The sequence below is a fragment of the Andrena cerasifolii genome, chromosome 1 (assembly GCF_050908995.1).
Source record: "Andrena cerasifolii isolate SP2316 chromosome 1, iyAndCera1_principal, whole genome shotgun sequence".
Lineage (NCBI taxonomy): Eukaryota > Metazoa > Arthropoda > Insecta > Hymenoptera > Andrenidae > Andrena > Andrena cerasifolii.
The window spans coordinates 14,918,964-14,941,254 of NC_135118.1; the positions used below are offsets into that span (position 1 = coordinate 14,918,964).

General features: G+C 38.2%; 1 protein-coding gene across 1 annotated transcript in view; it reads right to left on the reverse strand.

Annotated features, from left to right (window-relative positions):
* The window catches only part of LOC143376143 (uncharacterized), a 51,875-nt gene that overhangs the window by 26,159 nt on the left and 3,425 nt on the right, over positions 1–22,291 (reverse strand). The window contains exon 2 of the mRNA XM_076826101.1: positions 511–765. Coding sequence (XP_076682216.1) covers positions 511–765 — 255 coding nt within the window. The remainder of the gene's footprint in view (positions 1–510; positions 766–22,291) is intronic.

The following is a 22,291-nucleotide window of genomic DNA, read 5'->3' on the forward strand; positions in this document are numbered from 1 at the left end:
AAAGCTGGCACCGAGCTGAACGGAGTGAAACATCCACGAAGCGTTTCAGCTAAGAAATTTCACGCTGGAAAAGCCATTCTAAGGCTGATGCCTGTTCTTGCTCCACGGTGGCTTTGAAACTGGTGTTTTTCCTCGACAAATTTGATGCACGTTTTAGAGCAGAAGGAATTTCGTAAACGTGTTTAATATTCTTTTAGAAAACAGGCAAAGGACACCTTTCCCCTTCGAATTTTAAATAAAACTTGGCATCAGAATTAAAATAGCTTCTGCACTGAATATAAGAAGCGACGAGCCTTTCGGTTAAAACTAAAAACGTTTTTAAACAATTTCAGGAGGCATTCTTTGCCTTTCATAGTGAAACACTTAACAAAAGTTCGTTTTCAGTGTTAGACGATAAATTCCACGCAGAGTAGCTTCTTTAAAAAAATTCCCAGAATGTCCTAAAATGTTTTTGTCATGATCCCACTTCGTGAAACACTGCACGAAGTTGTCCCTGGTTTGCAAACTTACCTGGATGAGTGCCTGTGGTTGCAGGTGCTTCAAGAATTCACCTTGCTGGTAGGTGTAAGAGGGCTGCTGCTGTTGTTGCTGTTGAAGCCTCAGTTCCGCCTGCATCGCAGCAACCGCTTCGGGGGTGCAGGTCGCTCGAGCTCGGACCCAGGCTGCTGCTAGTATGAAGCTTCCAAGGACCACAGTCATCGTGACCAAGGTGATGGCCGCGATCCTCGCGATTTGGACCGCCGTGCTCTTTGGCCTCATGTATGCCTGAAACCAAAACAAATTTAATATCAAGGGCGTCCGGAGACTTTTTTCCGGGGGGGGGGGGGGGTAACTTTGGGTGATGGTAAAGAAAAATATACCCCTCTTAAGCAAGACCCTTTTTAACCCGTTTTATAGTGCCAATTTAATTATAAATTTAAAAATATTCTCTTTTTAATATAAACTTAATAAAGATCAGTTTTGATAAATAAACGATTTTTTCTCAAAAGCCAGGGAGGGGCAACTTTGGGTGATGGTAAAGCAAAATATACTCCTCTTGCTTTTTTTAACCCGTTTTATAGTGCCATTTTAATTATATATTTAAAACCGAAATTTAAAAATATTCCCTTTTTAATATAAACTTTATAAAGATCAGTTTTGACAAATAAGCGATTTTTTCTCAAAAGCCAGGGGGGGGGCAACTTTGGGTGATGGTAAAGAAAAATATACTCCTCTTGTTTTTTTTAACCCGTTTTATAGTGCCAATTTAATTATAAATTTAAAAATATTCCTTTTTTTAATATAAACTTAATAAAAATCAGTTTTGACAAATAAGCGATTTTTTTCTCAAAAGCCAGGGGGGGCAACTTTGGGTGATGGTAAAGAAAAATATACCCCTCTTGCTTTTTTTAACCCGTTTTATAGTGCCAATTTAATTATAAATTTAAAAATATTCTCTTTTTAATATAAACTTAATAAAGATCAGTTTTGACAAAAAGCGATTTTTTCTCAAAAGCCAGGGGGGAGGGAGCAACTTTGGGCGATGGTAAAGAAAAATATACCCCTCTTGCTTTTTTTAACCCGTTTTATAGTGTCAATTTAATTATAAATTTAAAAATATTCTCTTTTTAATATAAACTTAATAAAAATCAGTTTTGACAAATAAGCGATTTTTTCTCAAAAGCCAGGGGGGGGGGGCAACTTTGGGTGATGGTAAAGAAAAATATACCCCTCTTCCTTTTTTTAACCCGTTTTATAGTGCCAATTTAATTATATATTTAAAACCGAAAATTAAAAATATTCCCTTTTTAATATAAACTTAATAAAGATCAGTTTTGACAAATAAGCGATTTTTTTCTCAAAAGCCAGGGGGGGGGCCTTTTGCACCCCCTCCGGACACCCATGCTTAATATGAAATAAGTGTCCACTGAAATTAGATTTTTAGAAATTTCTCAATCAGATTAATAAAGAATATTGATGGCTTCTATGTGACACGTGTTAAACACAAAACGCTGACGACGATATCAATACAAATGGAATAGTTTCTCTTTTCACACTTTCTCAGTAAAAAACTCTCTCTGAATGTTCATGTTCAAACCCTGCGTGCGCTGTCACAATTCACTGCTTTTAAAAACACCTGTCCCCCGCGCGTGTAAGTACATCAGCATTCGCTGAAATATGTAGCTATGCAGGCAGTGTAACGATTACACGCAGCTCATTTACCGTAGTTCTTGAAAAATCTTGCTTTCATATCTCTATTATTATGCGCTGCATTACTGTCAGATTAACTTATCGTTAGTGGAAAGAACTTGTGTGCAAGCTGATCTTAAAAATATGGCTGACGTGCGCGTAGGGAATTCAATCCCGGGATCCCGGCTGTTTTTTGGATTCTAAAACTCCCGGGATTTGATATATCAAGTTATAACTTATCCCGAGAATATTTAAAAACGTAAATTACTTTATGAACAACTGAAAAATATGAAAATGGAATCCAAAAAACAGCCGGGATCCCGCGATTGAATTCCCTACGTACGAGTCACATAGATTCAAGCTTTATGATATATTAAATATTGTACACTAGCAATACGATTTTATTTTCTAAATAAGTAACATCTTACTACTCAGCAAACGGATGCAAAAAATCGCTAGATTACCTAGTTCTTGCCCCTACAACAGATCTGTCTTTACCAGAAGTGAAAGTGGTAAAACCTTTTAATACCATAATTGCCATTCGATCTCATTACCATTTTAAAGGATTTACCAAGTCTTTATCCTGAATTTAAAAGCCTCTCTCTTTCCATTTTCTTGTTGCCACTCATTACACTTGGATTCCGCTAAAGTAACTTACAAGGGAACATCCCTAACCCGGACACTCAAAAAATTCTGAAACTTCGTAAATATGTAGGGAATTTCCTCCTGATTACAACGGAATTTTTGTTTGCTGCCCAAATTCACTCTAAGGGGGTGTAATTGACCCCTGCAAAATCCTGTTATTTTCCAATTTTCTGTTATAACTCGTGAACTGTAAAAAAATTTTTTACCAAATGCTAGATCTAATCAAAACAACTGACTTTTGTCTGGAAACATTTTTTCTATCTCTTACAGTTCGCGAGTTATAACGCAAAATCTCGAAAATAGCCGAATTTTCGGGGGTTAATTTGACCCCCTTCGAGTGAATTTGGGCGGCAAACAAAAATTGCGTTGTAATCAGGAGGAAATCCCCTACATATTCACAAAGTTTCGGAATTTTTTTAATTCTCGGCTAATGGGATCTTCCCTTGTTAAAATTACTGGTGGATCAGACCATGTGTACCCAACAAGGAAACATAATTTCGCAGGGCTACTTAGAAGCTTTGCTTTAATAAGGAGTAATCTTAATTCGATAAGTGCCGGGAGAAACGTGCCTCTGCGGAACTCATTACTCGAGGTTTTACGTCGCCGTTCCTGTCGGTTCCATTTTATGTTAATCCGCCGTCTATTTCGTGATTACATCGGCAGTCGCAACGAAGAAAGGAACGGCTAAGCCTGACTTCCGCGATGATCTCACTAGGTAGAAATCAACCGGTAGCATAAATTTAACTACATTCGCACCAAGGCTCCTTGACGTGACTCGCGCTCGGCATACTCGCCTATCATTCCTCCAACCGTTTCGGAATACTCTTCCAGAGATTTCCCACCTTAAAGCGGCGTCCTCTCGTGCCCATTCCATTTCTATGGTTATCTAAATTACGTGCTTTAGATAACGCCAGTTTAATGTAACGGCGCGCACCGTTACCTACTCGCAATTCCTTTTTGCACCGTGGAGAAGATAAGGATACAAAACTGGAAGTAAGGTGACTGAACAATTTGCGATCCTAATTCAAAACACTCTGGCTCCAATTAAATTCAAGTTCCCGAAGACTTCTGGGTCACAGCTTGTAACGTAATACTATTAATGCTAATGTTCGCGCAAAGCTGCTGTTACATAGGAATAATAAAACTTCTGCCGGCGAAAAGGACTCCTGAGAAACTGCACCGAGGCTTGTAGTTCTTTAAACAGAATCTCCAAGAAGCCTTCGCTGCTTCTTTCCCATCTAAACGAACCTATCCAGAATAAAACGCCGCGCGTGCACAAGGTGGATGCACGTGACAGCGGGACACGCGCATGAATCATTACAGGATAATGCAGCCGATGCAAACGTGTGCACGCAGAATGCAATCGCGTAAATGCGTGGAACTTCATGCTGGCTAGCCAACCGAGTCGAGGTCTTTTGTCGTTTCACGCTCTCCTTTCGCATGGGCTCGCAGCGATCGTTCCCACTCCGCGGGATGAAGCTAATCGCGGGAAAGAGTGAAAAATGAAATTGGAGAATCTCGCCGTTTACTTGCGTGCGTTTCTCTGCCCGCGCAAGAACGCAGGGGGAGGCCAGAGGTATAATGTGGAACACGAAACTCTCCTTGAAACGGAATTATAATGCCAGGCACTCTGAGGCTACTCTTTGTACTTTCATCGTGGAGGATCTTGATTGATACAAGCGTACAGTCAGCTTTCAATTTCCCGTCTGATCTGGCGTTTGCGATCATGAGAATTATACCATCGACGACACGTGTCTTTAGCACTCGTTTCGTTAAGGGGACTAGGCAGTCGAAAAATTGTTTTTTTGTTTTTATTGCATTTTCCGAAAGTACTATCTTTTCTCAATACAATGCCGCTTGGTTTACAGTAAAATTCGCAAAATTGTAGATTTGACAGCTAAAAACGTCAGGTGGCAACCTACAGCGTCGTCTTTGCCCAGAAACTTTAAACGCGTTTTTCTCGAATATTTTTTTCTCTTCGTTTTTTCCGTGATTGCGAACGAATTGAGGTTCAGATCGACTTGGGAAAAATTACAGGATGTGTAGAATATGTGCTATTTCGGCGCAAACCTCTGATATGGTCCGTAAAAATTCGAGACTTGCATAAAAAAAATTAAGAAGTTAACGGATTTTTTTTTATGAAAGTCTCGAATTTTTACGGACTATATCAGAGGTTTGCGCCGAAAAAAAAAATTAAGAAGTCACCGGATTTTGTTTATGAAAGTCTCGAATTTTTACGGACCATATCAGAGGTTTGCGCCGAAAAAAAAAATTAAGAAGTCACCGGATTTTTTTTATGAAATTCTCGAATTTTTACGGAACATATCAGAGGTTTGCGCCGAAATAGCACATATTCTACGCATCCTGTAATTTTTTCCAAGTCGATCTGAACCTCAATTCGTTCACAATCACGGAAAAAACGAAGAGAAAAAATATTCGAGAAAAACGCATTTAAAGTTTCTGGGCAAAGACGACGCTGTAGGTTGCCGCTTGACGTTTTTAGCTGCCAAATCTACAATTTTGCGAATTTTACTATAAACCAAGCGGGATTTTATTGAGAAAAGATAGTACTTTCAGAAAATGCAATAAAAAAGAACCTATTTTTCGACCGCCTAGTCCCCTTAAATCGTTTAGATTTTAGATCGATGTACAGATGAGCGCGCAAGAGGAGACAGACCGCTCTGCGGCCAGGCGGAAATGAGTCCGATAAAGTAAGTCTGGCTCTCAATAACTGTACCTTGACACTATTATCTTGCCTCGAACTCGTTCCGTTGCTCGGACACCTCGGCAATCGCGAAAATTCGACGCTGGTACGAGCGCATCATCGATCTGGTTTCGCGCCCGCCCATGGTCTCGGTACCATCGCTCTGTAAATGTCGCTCGATATCGCCGATAGTGACACCAATTACCTAATAGCAAGCAACGTTCACTCCATCAGTTAACCTCGCGGAGACTTTGAAATTAATTCAACGTTGTCCCCGTTCCCCTACAATTAGAGGCTTAATAAGGGAACGTTAGATCACGGGATACGCGTGTAGATCGGTGGAAAATCCTACGAGAGGACTATGCTTCGACTAAGTAGGAGTCAAGATAAATAGAGGTTTTCTTCGTTGAATAAACTGAAGCGTCACGAGATGCACGGGAGTAATTCTGAAAATCCGAAGCGTGAGTAGCAACATTAGTCCAACAGATTCACGCTTGTCGATTAATCAGGGAGAAGCTCGCGTAGATGACGATAGAGCGGCGCACAGGGGCGAGTTTGCCCCAAAATCTGGCCAAAAGTCGAAATAGAAAGAATATAATATGCCGAAACAGTGCAATTCGTTGATGTCATATCTGAGCATAATTTCTTGCTGGTTGAAGAATTTAAAGTGCAGCTCTTTTGAAGATATGTCAGCTCAATGTTGACGATCGAAATTTACCTGTCAAAGTATTTACAAGGAGAGTATCCTAGGCGTCCGCCTCCGATTGCTTTGATTTTTGGATATACTTTAGAGGACCGAAAAATAAGATATACCTGCGTGTTTTTTTATAGCGGCCCGGTTTCATATTTAGGGGATGAAACCAACCCCCAAAGTTATAAGATTTTCAGGTGTTCGTCTCCGATTGCTTTCGTTTTTGGGTATGTTTCAGAGGATAAATCATAAGAAACAGGTGTCCTTTTATTTTTGCATGATTAGGGGGTGAAACCACCCCTCAAGTTTACAAGCTTTTCAGGTGTTCTTCTCCGATTGCTTTCGTTTTTGGGTATGTTTCAGAGGATAAATCATAAGAAACAGGTGTCCTTTTATTTTTGCATGATTAGGGGGTGAAACCACCCCTCAAGTTTACAAGATTTTCAGGGGTTCGTCTCCGATTACTTTCGTTTTTGGATATGTTTCACAGGACAAAAAAGTAAGAAGCAGGTGTCCTTTTATTTTGGCCTGTTTGCATGTTTAGAGGGTGAAACCACCTCTCCAGTTTCATAAGAATAATACCTGCCTCCGATCGCTTTGATTTTTATACAAGGTTTTTCATAAACTAACCCAGACCTTTTTGAAAATAGTGCGGGTAAGCTTTATTCGACACGTGGCGAAATTTTCTTTAACGTTTATTCGTTATTCGAAATTTTATTTAAATACAAATTTTGCCCTTCCATCTCTGGTGGAGTACCTACCGAAAACTTAGCTCATATTAATACGACGACTGGTTGTTAAGTAATGAAGGAGAACGCTTACCCCGAGTCAGACTCGGGTTAACCCGCGAGCCGGTTAAGAATTATAATTCTAATCAGGACAACAAATAAAATACTTAACGTTAAAAAAGAACGACATTCTTTCTTTTCAGAGTCATCTTATAATAAAATACTTCACCAATTTACCTTCCAATTAGAAATATTACTTTTGTCCAGGTTTCGGGGCAAATTCGCCACCGCGTGGCGTACCAATTTCTGCGAAGATAAATCAGTGCGCCCCCCTCCCCTTCCCGTGCATCGACACGCGAAGGAAGCCTTGCGATCAGATGTAACACTTCGACTGTCGTGGGCACGTTTTCACGCCGAGGGATTTGCATCCTGTGATTCAGAAGGCCGTGCCGCGCTACGGTGTAACCCGTTCACATTTAAGGCGTACTTCCTCCGCCGCAATTAATAATACGTCCGCGCGGGGATGGCTTCCATCGAATCCCTGATCCGCGGGTTAACATTCCCCCGGAGGGAAGACCCCGCTCTGCGGGCGATATTACGTGTGCCGGATTAATTGGTAAATTAATTGAAAAGGGCAAGCCGCTTGTGACAGAGACTGTACTTGCAACGTATTCGTAATGACCTCGATGCGGATGGACGACTCTAAGGTGAGAGGCCTCCAGGAGATAGTAGGCCATCCGAGGCTGCCTTTATGCCGCTCGATCTGCCAGACAAAAGTAAACAGGCACTGTTGCCAGGCACTCGGGACGAGAGGACTATTATACAGACGTACATGCTGCGGAACTAAAATTTTATTAAACCTTCCCTCTCCGACACGGCTTGACTCATCGTCGGCCATTGCCACTGGCAGAGTAGCGATGGAAACTTGGGGGATTGCACGCTGGTTTATGGCTCATCCTGCGTGATCGGGACAACTAGGGATGACTAGGGTTACCAAACGTACTGTAATATAGAGTATCTTATTATATTCTTGTGCGCTTCGCACGTGTTATTCACTTGCCCAACGTGTAGAAGACGCAGAAAGCAACAATATATTCCAAAAATTATATATATTTGTTTGTTCGTTTCTTCTACTTCATTTTCAGCATCAAAAGTAGAGTGTTTCAGGTTTCTTTGCCAATTTAATCGGTCTTCCATATTACCTAGATACCATTTTTTTCGAAATGTCCATTTTCACTCTTTTCAGTTTTTTTTTTTTTTAGTAGAATTTCTATACATTTGAACTTTTTTTAACATTTGGATATATCATAATGCATTTGTTCCTACGTCTCCGCGTGTCAGTTTTATTAAAAGAAAAATACAAATTCCTCTACTTTTGACTAGCTTTTGAAATCCGGTGGTCCATATTATATACGTTTACAGATCGCAGAATAAGGTCGAAAATCGCGAAATTCGCCGAAATCAGCGATTTCAATCTACAAATGGGTTTCTTTTTTTTTAATTTTGAAAAAAGCAAACTTCACTATTTTCATCGCTATTCCGACCAGTTGCAATTTTTTTCAAAAAGACGAAACCCGTCACCTAGAAAACTAATTCCGCTAGTTTCTAAAAAAAAACTCAAGTCGTTTGGACCAATTTTAAAAAAGTTATGCGATTTTGAATAGCGTCAACTTACTTCCCGATGCGACTGTACGTACCTACTGTTAGAAAAAGAAACTGTATGTAAAAATACCTACTATATTCCTTATGCACTGATGAAATTCTACAATCTTTACTTCTTATTTTATTCTAGGGCAACACCAAAACTTCAATTTGCAAATTTAAATTTTTAACTTCTGAACGTGACTTAAAAAAAGTGCTGTCTATGATCTGTTTGTCAGAATTTATATAAAATAATTTCATACTTTCTCTCTATTCCCGCCACTTCAGCTTTTACTGAGAGTATTTTTTCTATAATGAATGTGAAGTGGCGGGAAGAGAGAAACAGTCTATCTCTCATAAAAAATGAGTTCCTCATATATGTATGTTAATTTGGAATTTCAGTGCAATCAAACCTTTGACACATTTGTTTAAAGGAAATAAATGAATTCATAATGCAAAGTGCAGAAAAAAAATATACAATTAAAAAATAAGAAGTCGTTCTTTTAATCCAATTCTATTTTGTACCACTTTCCTCTGAAACGTACTATATTTCTTCACAATGTACTATATTTTTCATCACCTTTGACCGTAGAGTATTAACACTTTAACTTTGTTGTAAGAGCTCAGTTTCATCAGTTACTTTATGTTCGATTAATAAAAGTTCTCGAGGATCGATTATTATATATTATTATTATTATTAATTATTATTATTTAAGGAACTGAAAGCAAGATAAATATAGAAGTGAAAGCACATTGTGATTTTTTATACAGTTATCTCCACCGAAGGATTTAAGGTTTTAACTTTAAATCTATCTACTCTAACAACATTTCCAGGAAATCTACTTGTCGCAACTTTAACTTCTTCAGAGTAGAATAAATGTTCCTGTCTAACAACCACGTCTTTCCAGATTCCAGAAGATAAAACTTTCAGTTAATACACTGCATTTTATAACAGTTTTCTCGGAAAAGAAAATATAACAGCCAGAAATTTAGTTATTTCATAATTAACAGGAAATTTTAATAATTTCATTCGACCCCTGATTGTTGGTAATGAATTCGTTATGTCGAGTGTTCTACACTCTTTAGGTAGTCGCTTGATAATATTGTGTCAAGGATCTTTAGGTTTCGATATCTACTATTTAAACGTGGTAAAACTAGAAATTAAGTGAATGATCTACAGTTCGATGGATATAATGTAATAAGAAGTGAACGGATGACGGATCACGAACTTTTGATCAGTAGTGTACGCACGCCCACTGAAGACCTTGATGATGTTGAAAACAGAGGAAGGTTTAACTACATTCCGGTATTCGTATGACAAATGTTTCAGAAAACCTGATTCTCGTTTGGCTTTTACCCTTTTTCGTCTCCATATTCAATTTCGAATAACACAAAACATTCGCCAGTGGAGACACGCAGTAGGGTAGATGCACCATTTGTTGCCACTTGAAGGTATCGTACCAGTTTTGGCCACTTCTTAGAAAATATAATATTTTTCCGTGTAAGGACAAAATATTTACCATGTGAAATTCTCCACACAAGGCAAAGATAACTCGGCCATTTTTTAATATTTTTGTATAGTATTTATGCAATATATGCACTAATACATGCTCTACACATAAGAAGTAAAGAAATAATTTTCAACCTCATAAGGGGAATGTCCCAATTTCTGCTGATTTAAGAGGTAACTCGTCATAAAGAAGGAGTAAAAAATTTGTTCGCGATGAAAATTTGCAGAGTAATTGATTAATTCTTTAATAATAAATCAACCAAATCAAAACTATTTCAGAAAGATATTTTAAGATGTTTAACTACTAGTAATTTATAATTAAATATATAATACTCTAAATGTCCTTATTTCTGCTCACGAAAAATAACGATGTATGTATCGCCCCAAGCTCGCGCAACATTCGCGTAAGTGTTTAATTAATTTAGAATTATTTTCTTGCAACTATAGTACAAACGTAACGCGTATAATAATAAGAAAAATGCGAAACGAGCAGACATGGGGACATGAGCCGAAATTGGGACATTCACTTTAATAATAATCTGCAAGGAATCTAAAAATAAGATAATTACGGCCACAAACGGTGCGTCTACCCTAGCGTTGTTCGATGAACCGAGGTTGAAAAATCACAACGAACGACTCGGCAAGTTAAGGTAATCGTACGGGACTTCGCATTTAACTCGTGAAGATACCCGTTGCGGCTAATTAAAATGGAGGAAGAGTGTGAGGAACGCTTGTCCGTCTTCCGCGATCCAAACACTACGATACACAGGCAAACTTATGTCCATCAAGAAGTTTCACGACGACTATGGTAATTATATCTTGGAGTCTAAACACACTCCGCACAGGCGTTCCCAACTCTTTCTGCATTACGTTACCAAAGAATATTTTCTAAATATGCTTCTAAATATTTCTGCATAAAGAAATGTCTCTTCCTCCACGAAACTGGCCAGCAAGTGCGACAGAAATGGAGGAAAAGTACGCTAGAAATTACTTCAGCTGTTCCACGAATCGATCTCTGACATCTGCCTCGGCTTACATAAGACAGAAGTCTTGAACGCCAATTTGCGACGTGCAAAGTTGAGAATAAATAACAGTCATGCGGAGGCCAAGTGTAAAAATAATCGCGCTAGAATATTCTTCAACGAACGATGTAAACTGTAGTTTTTCAATGGAGGCAAGGGTCTAGTAATACTAACTTTAGTATTTATACAGGGTAGGGTGGGGTTCAAAGTCCCGTCTTTCATATAAACCTATGTAAAATTTAGTAATAACAATCTAGAGATATACGGTGTTATTTTGTATAAACCACAACTATTACTCTTTACTTCTACGAAGTTGTTGGATAATGGTGTTATTCTTTGTTGATTTATATCGCGAAATGTGTGTCAATTCAAAATTTGCTTAGGGTAAAAAGTCCTTAGTATCTTCTAACCAGCTTTTCGTGTAACATAAAAAAATAAGTAGAAAAACTCTTTTCAAATCGATAAATATTTATCCAACCAATTTTTTTGGTGCACAGTATTGAAAGGAAATACTACGACAACCTTTTTTTTAAACAAAAGAATGAAAGTACAGGAGACAGATTCAGCTTGAGCAAGAAGTTGCACAATAATCTTGGCTCAACATGAAGATATAACTCTCTTTTAAGTACTTTGGCCTTATTTCTTAAACTGAAATAATGTTAATATAAAAAAAAACAGGAAAAAAGATAGACAATTTACGAATTTACTAATTGGTTTGCTTCAACAAAGACAATCCCTCTTTTTAGTATATTAACATGACTTTTTTAACAAAAAATAAAAATATAAGTAAGGGACTTTTTGCCCCAATGGTACCTACCTCTATAGTTTCGCCGATATGTAGGTTCGAAAATATTATCGTCCAGAGATAAACAATATCGTGTACACATTACTAAAGGAACGTACAATCTTAACGTATTCACCTTATACGCTGTTAAACTGTTGTTTACTTCGAATAACACAACAAAAACGACGTCCTTTTTTCGCTTCTGGATATACATACATAACGACATAGGCGTCATATGACACGCGCGAAATTTAATTTCAAAATTTAATTAGTTGTTTACGAATGGAGATTTTGCATTCGGGACTTTTTACCCACCGGACTTTTAGCCCCACTCTACCCTACACCAAATAATGCTCTCTGCCTAAAAACCTCTGAGAGAAACATGCACGATTTTTTGGCCTTCCTATTGGTCCTTCTGTCCATTTAGTATAATCTGCTTTTATATTCCTTTTATTCCTTTTTTAATATGTTCCACCAATCCAACTGCAACTGATACAGATAATAGTTAAGTAGCGAGGCTTTACTCCTGATTTCTGCCGTAGCTGTCCCTCAAAGGTTTGTTTGCAAAAACACCCCCCAAAAAGTGAATTCCTTTATTTCCACCTTTAATGATTAATCTGAAATTTCAAAGAAAATATATGTAAGAGAACTAAATAGTACCTACTGCGTGCAATTTGAAGTATTCAAATATCTGAAGTAGTTGCTAAGAAAATAAACTGTAAAGTTCAGGGTTGTCATCCCCATATCACCCTAACGAGAGGGGGTAGCGATCTGAAATTTCTCTCACAAGGAGAGGACACCATGGGGTAGACACCGATTTTGATGAGCCCTGGCACGATGAATCTATATCGAAAATAAGTAAATAGGTGTCCGAGCGTTTCTGCCAATGGGCCTTAATAACAGAGATATTTACATGGAGATTATTAAAAATTTCATACTGGCCGTGGGGTTTTAGTGGATAAAAATCCCACACTACCCTGGCGCCGGGGGAGATTCCCTTCTGGAGGCGTCGGAGTGCCTTTTAAAGATTACCCCAAGTTAAAAAAAAAATATAAAACAAAATTTATAAAAAAAATTTATAAAGTTTTTTTTTAACGTGGAGACATCTTCAAAAGGCACCCCTACGCCTCCAGAAGGGAATCTCGCGCGGACGCCAGGGTAGTGTGGGATTCTTACTCACTAAAACCCCACGGCCACTATGAAATTTTTAATAATTTACATGTAAATATCTTTATTATTAAGGCCCATTAGCAGAAACGCTCGGACACCTATTTACTTATTTTCGACACAGATCCAGCGTGTCAAAGTTCATCAAAATCGGTGTCTACCTGGTGGTGTCCTCCCCTTGTTTTTTTTTCAGACAGAGAGCACTATTTGCTGTGCATAAATACTAAAATCGGGGTCCGCTAAGCAAACTTCCTATAAAATTTGCGCCTCGACAAGTGGAAGGTGCGTAGACAAACGAAAGGGCTCCGGGGTGAAAAGTTCCGCGGGAGCATTAACGAAATAATGAAAAGCGTGATGTTACGTGATGTTGCAGGAAATTCAAGTTTCAATTACTTGCTATTCAAATAATAGCAGGATGGTCGCATTATGAAATGATTACTATCTACGCCCCGTGTGCTAGCAACTCGGATGCACACTCGGCTGTGCGCGCAAACCAAGCATTAAAGTCTCCGGGCACGCACGACGTGGCCAGCTAAGATCGCTCTGCTCAGAACCACCCTTTCTAACTGCAATTTCGATTCAACAATACTCTCGCAATATTAGACACACAGTGGCTCGCATTAATATTCGGATACTTTTTAAATTCGCTTAACTTTTTTTTAGAATTGGTCCAAACAACTTGAGTTTTTTTGAGAAGCTAGAAGGATTAGTTTGCTAACTGACGCGTTTCGTCGTTTTGAAAAAAAAATGTATTTGGTTGGAATAGCGAAAAGAATAGTAAAGGTCGATTTTTAAACTTTTTTTTGTGAGCCTGTAATGAAAATTTAAAAAAAAACCGTTTGTAGATTGCAGTAAGTTGTATACGTGCCTAAAATTTCATCAAAATCGGTTAACGTTGCTCCGAGCTACAAACGTTTAAAGATCGCAGAATAAGGTCGAGAATCGCTGATTTTGGGAATTTTCGCGATTAATTTTTTCCTACTTCAATCTACAAACGGGTTTCTTTTTTTGAATTTTAATTACAGGCTCACAAAAAAAAGTTTAAAAATCGACCTTTACTATACTTTTCGCTATTCCAACCAAATACATTTTTTTCAAAACGACGAAACGCGTCAGTTAGCAAACTAATCCTTCTAGCTTCTCAAAAAAAATTCAAGTTGTTTAGACCAATTCTAAAAAAGTTTAGAATTCTAAAAGTCTAGCTTTTCAAAAAAATTCAAGTTGTTTGGACCAATTCTAAAATAGTTATGCGATTTTAAAAAGTGTCCGAATATTAATGCGAGTCACTGTATATGCCCTGCCTTTCAGTGGATATCGTTACGGTTTCGTGTAACGAGGGTTGCGCGGTTTAGCATTATAAGATTTAATACAACAACACAACACGAAACTACAAGAGCAAAGGTAACGGAATACAATCTCCTAGACTGTACAATGTTAGTATCGACACGTCTGTACGCGGCTGACTCTCGAATGACAGCTTAACAGACGATCGATCCGATCGCCTTCTTCTCGCTGTCCTCTTGCTCCAGTCGCGAGCACCAGCAGGCCTTGGATTCCATCCAAAGGGTGCTCGCAACAATGTTTATAATAATATCATCAATTTAACTGTGGACAGTTTGCACTCTAACCCCGAGGGATCGGCAGACTGTGCAAGGTTCTCGGGTGTTCTCGCGTTCACATTTTCTGGAGCGCATCGAACGTATTATCCGAGCGCCTCCGAATGTTTGCTCGGGGCAAGGTAATTAAAATTTAAGAAATTTTCACACCCAAAGTGCTAAGGGAAAATTTCCTTAGGAAAAATACGGGTGGTATTGGTCACTCGATTGGATCGAATTTACTTCGTTTGAATAATTCAGTTCGCCTGCTCTATAAGTAGATGGTGATAATCGCGCGGATAGATCTCCGCGGACAGAATATCGATGGCTTTCACGAGAAATAAATACTGGCTTCCTAGAAGACCGTAATTGTCGGGATGCAACGGTGTTGGCGATACACGCCGTCGGTGCTCGTGAAATTCCGTTTGCAACCTGAATAATGCGATTCCAGTCACGCTTCGATTGAAAAAGAAACGCGGTTTAAATCACTCCAGGTGAAATCTATCGGTTGCGCGATGTTTTCTTTCTGTAGCGTTAGTGTGTAGGGTTGAGTGTGATACTAGAAGAGTTCAATTGTGGCTGGAAAGCATTGAGATTTAGTATCAGAGGTGTCAAGCGAGCCAAGAGTAAAGAAGATTAATTTAGTTTCAGCCCCTGCACAGCGGACCAGGCATCTCGTAAAAAAACAAATGGCAGGGGGTAGAAAAGTGAAGTATCAAACGCAATGTTAAACTTACTCAATATTTTTCATATTGTTTTTTCCAATAATTTTTTTTTATTAATTTTTTTATAGAATATAATTAGCAGAATTAAATAAAATAAATTCAACAAGTAAAACTTGAATAGAAAATTTATAAGCAAAAAATAGCTTTGCTATGGTTAACATGAAAATAACTGTAGTTTATTAGGTCGTACATTCTAGGTCACAACTTTTTAAAAACGAATGAAAATAATTTAGAAAAATTACACCACGCTATTCGATATTTCGCTGCGTTTCCTAAGTTTTTAATTACACAATCTGGGCAATCCAATCAAACAATGATCTCTGAAATACGTTCTCACATTCTTCTTTTAGGACAATTTGAATTCGAATGGATTTATTTTCTGTCGCCCTGTAAATGTTAGCGAAATCAGCTTAGAGTTCTGACTGAGCCTGCCTTGCATCTTCCAGGTCAAAGGAGATGATAATTAGCGAGTACGAGTGTCTGCATGCGTCTAACAGCTGCGCTGCATAAGCATTGCAAAAGAAAAGGTCTTAATATGGATCTTTGCTGGGCGCTGCGGTTTATTAGACGAGAGAACGAGAATTCTAACTGTGGTGAAAATAACACCGCTGGCTGCGGTTAGATAGGTAGAAGCTAAACCAGGATAGGGACCCAAGTTATGCCAAGCTTGCAAAGTTTCGCGCAGAGTAAAGGCAGGCTCTCACTACGCCTCGCCTCGGCGCAACTTCTTTTCGCACTCACATCTAGGCTCGCGTCGCCTCGGCTTCTCCGTACCCGAAGTTATCTGGGCTTGCCTCGGTCCACGTGTTTGGTCAGTTGCTCAGAAAACCTTTTCCTGTGCGGTGGCATTGCATCCACTCAAACTACGCCTCGATTCGGCTCGCCAAGCCTCTCTTCCTCAAAGTATTCTCGAGGAAGAACCCGCGGCTCGGAGACGCGCCGAGGCGAGGCGCGGTGCGAGTCATATTGTCAAACTACATAAGAAAAGCGTAGGAAGAATAAAATGAGCCGAGGCGAGGCGTAGTGAGACCCTACCTTAAGGAGAGGTTCCGGTCTAGAGCTCCAAAAAATAGGTGACCTTTAGGAATTAATTAAAGGAAAACTACTACATATAATTTAATGGGACTTCTTGCATTGTATCAAGGATGTCCTAAGCTACAGGAATATATTTTTTGTTTTATGATTAATCATTGCAGACGGCACTGGGGAGTCGTTAAAATCAAGGCGTCAAAAAGTTCATCCAAATCGGTGGGAAACCTGTATCTCCAAAAGTTATTATCCGATTCGACTGAAACAGTTTTTATTTTGAAGAATATACTTCTGGCTAGGGAGGAAACCAGAAAATAATACAAAAATTTGAAGACTTATAATTTTCAAAGGCGTTGCAAGGATGAAAACTATAGGGAAAATGTGATTTCAAAATTCAAGTGTCGTTATTTTCTAAAAAAATGTTATTTTTGTAATTTGTTCTGGTTTCCTCCCTAGCCAGAAGTATATTCTTCAAAATAAAAAAAGTTTCAGTCGAATCGGATAATAACTTTTGGAAATGCAGGTCCCAACGTTTTGAGAACACTGTTTCGAGAAAAACGCGTTTAAAGTTTTACGTGAGCGCCGAGTGGCCGGGGGTTACCCGTGCATTTGCCGCTACTCAAATGCTTATAACTTCGGGGATATTACGAATTTCAACAAATCCTTTTAAACAAGTATTTCTAAAAGGTCGAAATTCGAAAAATGAAACAAAAGAAAAAATCGACTTTTAGACCGGAATCTCCCCTTAACTGGAACACAGTTTCTCGAGTAACTTAGCTAGGAATTAACAACAGAAAAAAAGCCTCTATCGACGTACAAAATAAAGGAAATTCAGAGGTAAGCTCGAGGAGGAGTCTCCAGTGATTAATTGCGAAGCTAGCCAAATATCTTTCTCCGATTCCCGCAGTTCAAATTATCGAACGTTTGATTCGTCTTAATTCACGGAATCGAGAATTCAGATAGAGCTTCGGAAACGAAACGAGAGAACTCGCCGCGACAGTTTAACGCGTACTCGTCTCCTCTTTTCGGGTGTTCGAAGGACACTCCTTGCGTAAGCCATCCCAAGCGCACACTGACGTCATGGCAAACACTTGTTTTCGACCGTGGAAATTTTCGACCGCTGATTTTGCGGGGGCCCTCGAGGATAGAGCAACAGAAGAGCGTTCAAACGATCGCCGTGGAAGTTTCTAATACCGACGAGCGGCCGCGTTCGCGGGCAGTAGAAAGTATCCGGTTCTAATGAAATAAACGAATGGAAAGAAGCGTGGCCGACGTTGAAAATGAAACCGCGTCGTGCATGATTTTTCAGGACATGCCTCGTCACGCTTGCAAAATATGAAAGTTCGATTAATCAGAGTGGTAATAGAATAAGCGAACGGGTTTCAATTGAATTGATTTCGGTGCGTTTTAAACGGACCCTAAAACATTCAGCTACGAATCGAACAAGTTTACATTTTACTGTGAAGCATCCCTTGAATGAAAATTATATAATACGTAATTACACTGCACCTGAGTTAATGAAATATTATATTCCTTCCTGTGTTTAATACTTGCCTCGTTATTTTCCCATCGGCACGCGGGCTAGATGCGAAAGGGAATTCCCACGGAATTTTCGTTGCAACAGAAATTAACCGTTCTCTCGGACTCTCGTTGAGAAATTACTCGCCAATGACAATGCATTTGTATTTACTTGAAACGGATGCGCGTACGAACAACGGGCTTGTACGGTAAATATGAATTACGAGTCCTATCATTTGCGTCCCATAACTACAACTCATTCCTCTTAGGGATTTCCTAGCGTAACTGTACCTTGGAGCATGATTAAACGTCGAATTATTCTCTTATCCTCCGACATATGTTACCCCCGCGAATGTTGAAAGATCGACTAGCGTGAAACGAACGTATTATCTTAATAACGTACCATTGAATTTGTAAAAAAAAGCAACACCAATAATGCGTAGTTCAACAAATAGGAGCATTAATGCAGGAGGTAATTGACTTTGGGACAGATTAAAAATGAATTTCAGCGAGTTCCTGCTGGATTTATAAGACTTTGACAAGCAAACTTGTACTCTTCACTCTGTAATATTACAGAATAGAGGGCTTTGAAGCAAGGGGTGTGCATTTTGGACAGTCTTTGAGTTATAACGTGTAATATATGTAAACAAAATTCTACATCATTTGGTGTACGTTTGATGCAAATCCGATAACAAAAGAGCAATTTATTGGAAATAAATAAAAATAGAAATTTTAATATTAATAAGAGAAGTATTAATATTAGTAATAGAAATATTAATATTAATAAGAGAAGTATTAATATTAGTAATAGAAATATTAATATTCATAATAGTAGTATCAATATTAATAGAAATATTAATATTAATAATAAAAGTAGAAATAGTAATATTAATATAAATATTTTTATTATAGATATTATATAGAAATAGTAATATCAGTATTGATATTTTTATTATAGAAATTATATAGAAATAGTAATATCAATATTAATATTTTTATTATAGAAATTATATAGAAATAGTAATATCAATATTAATATTTTTATTGTAGAAATTATATAGAAATAGTAATATCAACATTAATATTTTTATTATTGAAATTATATAGAAATAGTAATATCAATATTAATATTTTTATTATAGAAATTATATAAAAATACTAATATCAATATTAATATTTTTATTGTAGAAATTATATAGAAATAGTAATATCAACATTAATATTTTTATTATAGAAATTATATAGAAATAGTAATATCAATATTAATATTTTTATTATAGATATTTTTCACCCAAAAATAGAAATAAAAACTTATCAACTCAATAACTACTACTTACTGTGAAAAATATATATGTTTGAATTAGCATTCTCTTTTTAATGTTAAATCAAAGCAATAATTTTGCACACAGTGTTTTTCTAATTTACTCCAAATTGGTAAAGATGAAGCTGCACCCCCTTACTGTAAAATGCCCGATTCAATTACCAATATCCTTCTTTCATTCTCTAGTAACTTCAAGGCGTTTTAAAACAAATATCGAACAATATAATAAAAGATATCTACGCGATCAATATTGAAGCTGTCTACGTTTAATTTATGCAGATAATTTCGATAATTCGAAGGACTATCGGCAAAGAAACAGTGCCATTAATTCAACAATGAGTTCCTTGTTCCATGCCACTAGTTTCACGTCGCAGGGAGACTTCTTCCACTATTGGAGCGCGTCTGGTGCTCATTATCCTCATCTAGTTATGAAGAATCTTACCCGAGGAAATAACGAGACGTAAAACGTGACGAGGTCACTTTTCCCAGCTCGTTGCCTGGCTTCTTTCGTTTTTTTTTTTGCGCGCGCACGTTTTAATCGATCACGCAAATAAACAAGCATGCCCGGCGCGAGAGCATGCCTCGCGCAATTAAACCTGTCCAGAAACTTTCACGGAAGTGCGTCGCACGGATTTCCGCGCTCTTTTATGAAACAGTCTCGAACAACGCTGCTCCCGGCCCAAAGGTAACACACATTTTGTCATGCGACAATTTATCATTTCCGTCGTGCGACGAAATATCTTGATCTACCCTGCCCGATTTATGAAATACGCCTGACAACTAGAACCAATGAACCCAGTCATTCAGAACGATTCATTCTCCTAGCGCAAACCATTTACCACTCTCCCAGCTGCATTATCGTGTTTCTTTCGCACTAAGCGGTGAATTCGAAAGAGACTTACGTAATAGAGAATTTCTTACGAAAGGAAACGTAATATCAAGAAACTCAGCTCGAAGAATGTACAACGAAGTGAAATCACGTTTGCTCTTTTTCAAGTTGAACAATCTTGTCTTCAGTGTGGATGTAAATTAGAAAAAATAACTGTTTATAAAATTATTGCTTTCACTTAACATTAAAAAAGAACACTAATTGAAAAATATATTTTTTCGCAGAATAAGTAGTAGGGGAAAGTTCACGACGGTATGAGATCAATCGCGGCGCAAAAATCGTCAGAGTTTTTCATCCAGAGAAGTTTAAAAATTTCGAGTTGAAAAGTTCCAGTGTTGCGTTGGTGAATTGTCTTTTTTATACCACTTGGATTTAAAGAATCTATTACGGTAACTACTGCATTGTATTCTGCAGTCTTTGCACAGTATTTTTACGTTTTACCCGGCTTCTTATCACATGTTGAAGTGTAAATATTTAATGTTTAGTAAATCACCTCATTTGGGGCAAAGCCGGGTATTTGAGTGTGGGGCAAAATCGGGTACCCATACATTCTATGTATGGCGTAAATGTCTTATAGAAGCTGATTTCTAATCTTTAAAAAATCCAATAATAATCTTGATTATACGTATAGATCGCGGATGGGCTCATGAGATTTGCACAAATATTGACGAGGCCGACGATTTCTGATTTTTGTACACTAGATAAATTAAAATAAATTTGTGTACAAATTAATATTTGTTAAAATACCTTTCTCCATGGTTTCTAAAATAATAGCAATAATGGGTTTATAATTATATCATATTTTACGCGTTTCTTAATAGGTACCCGATATTAACCACACCTATAGGGTAAAACCGGGTACTTGCATACTTCCGAGAAAACTTGTTCTCCTGTGAGCCAAATACTTTTTTTCAAATAAGAACTCTCATTTTCTGATTCTGTAAGGTCCAATTAAGATTTCTAGCCGTGTCCAAAGTTTATTTTGCCGCTCGACTTTGTGCTAGCAGGAAAAATACATTAGGCACCCGGTTATGCCCCACTTTCCCCTAGTTCAGTGGTGCACAGGGAGCCGTTTTTAGCGCCTAGCTGCGAGCAACCCGCCTGCCCCGTTGCTAAGGTTAGAGTCGGTGAGGCGAACCGCAGTAGTGTACGCGCATTTGGCACGACTTGAACCCAGCTATATACACTACTGCAGTTCTTCCCACCGATTCTAACCTTAGCAACGGGACAGGCGACTAAAAACGGCTCCCTGTGCACCCCTGCCTAGTTATTGAGTTGATAAGTTCTCATTTCTATTTCTTGGCGAATCCTTCGAATCTGGAGCTGCCCAAAACAGAGAACATTGCACAAAACGGTAATGGGTGCAGGTTCAAAATTTGACCCCCGCCAATCTATGGAATTTACGTAATTTGTCACACTGTCGTAACTCTAAAACTGTCGAAAACGGAGACGCACCCCTTTTGCTGCAAGGATTCCGTGCTGACTCTTCGCTATAAATTAACTGGATTTAATAGCTTGTGTCTTCATAATATAGCTGTCAGTGAATTCGCTTACTGTGGACTTCTACCATATATAGTGCCTCTACGAGCTATAATGACTTAGGTGTGAGGTCACTCAGTGGGGTCTTAATCGATACCCTGCTGGGTACGGGCCGCCAAACGTGCCCTCTACTCCCTCTTGCAGGACTGTGTTTAGGGAAGACCAGGACAAAACCAGGGTCCTGAAGGGTAAAATCTCCAAAATTACCTGAAGCATGCAGTGATTTTAATTTAAAATAAGTTGTTAATATAAAATAATTTATATTACAACTGTTCTAATGCTGTACATATACCTTACTACAATGGATTTGTATTTAATATGTGCTGACATTGAGACAATTTTTAATAGCCAGTAGCAAAGCTTAATTGCTGTCTTTTAATAATGATAATCAATTTCTTTTTTATTTTATTAAAATCGAAATTGTAACACTTAATCTTTAGAGCCCTGATTTTGTCTTGGGCTTCCCTAAACACAGTCCTGCAAGAGGTCACTTTAGCGGCCCATACCCAGCAGGATATCAGTTAAGACCCTGCGAAGTGGCATCACACTTAAGTCACTATAGCTCGTAGAGGCACTGTACATATCAGGGATGCGCGGGTAATCGAACGTGTCGG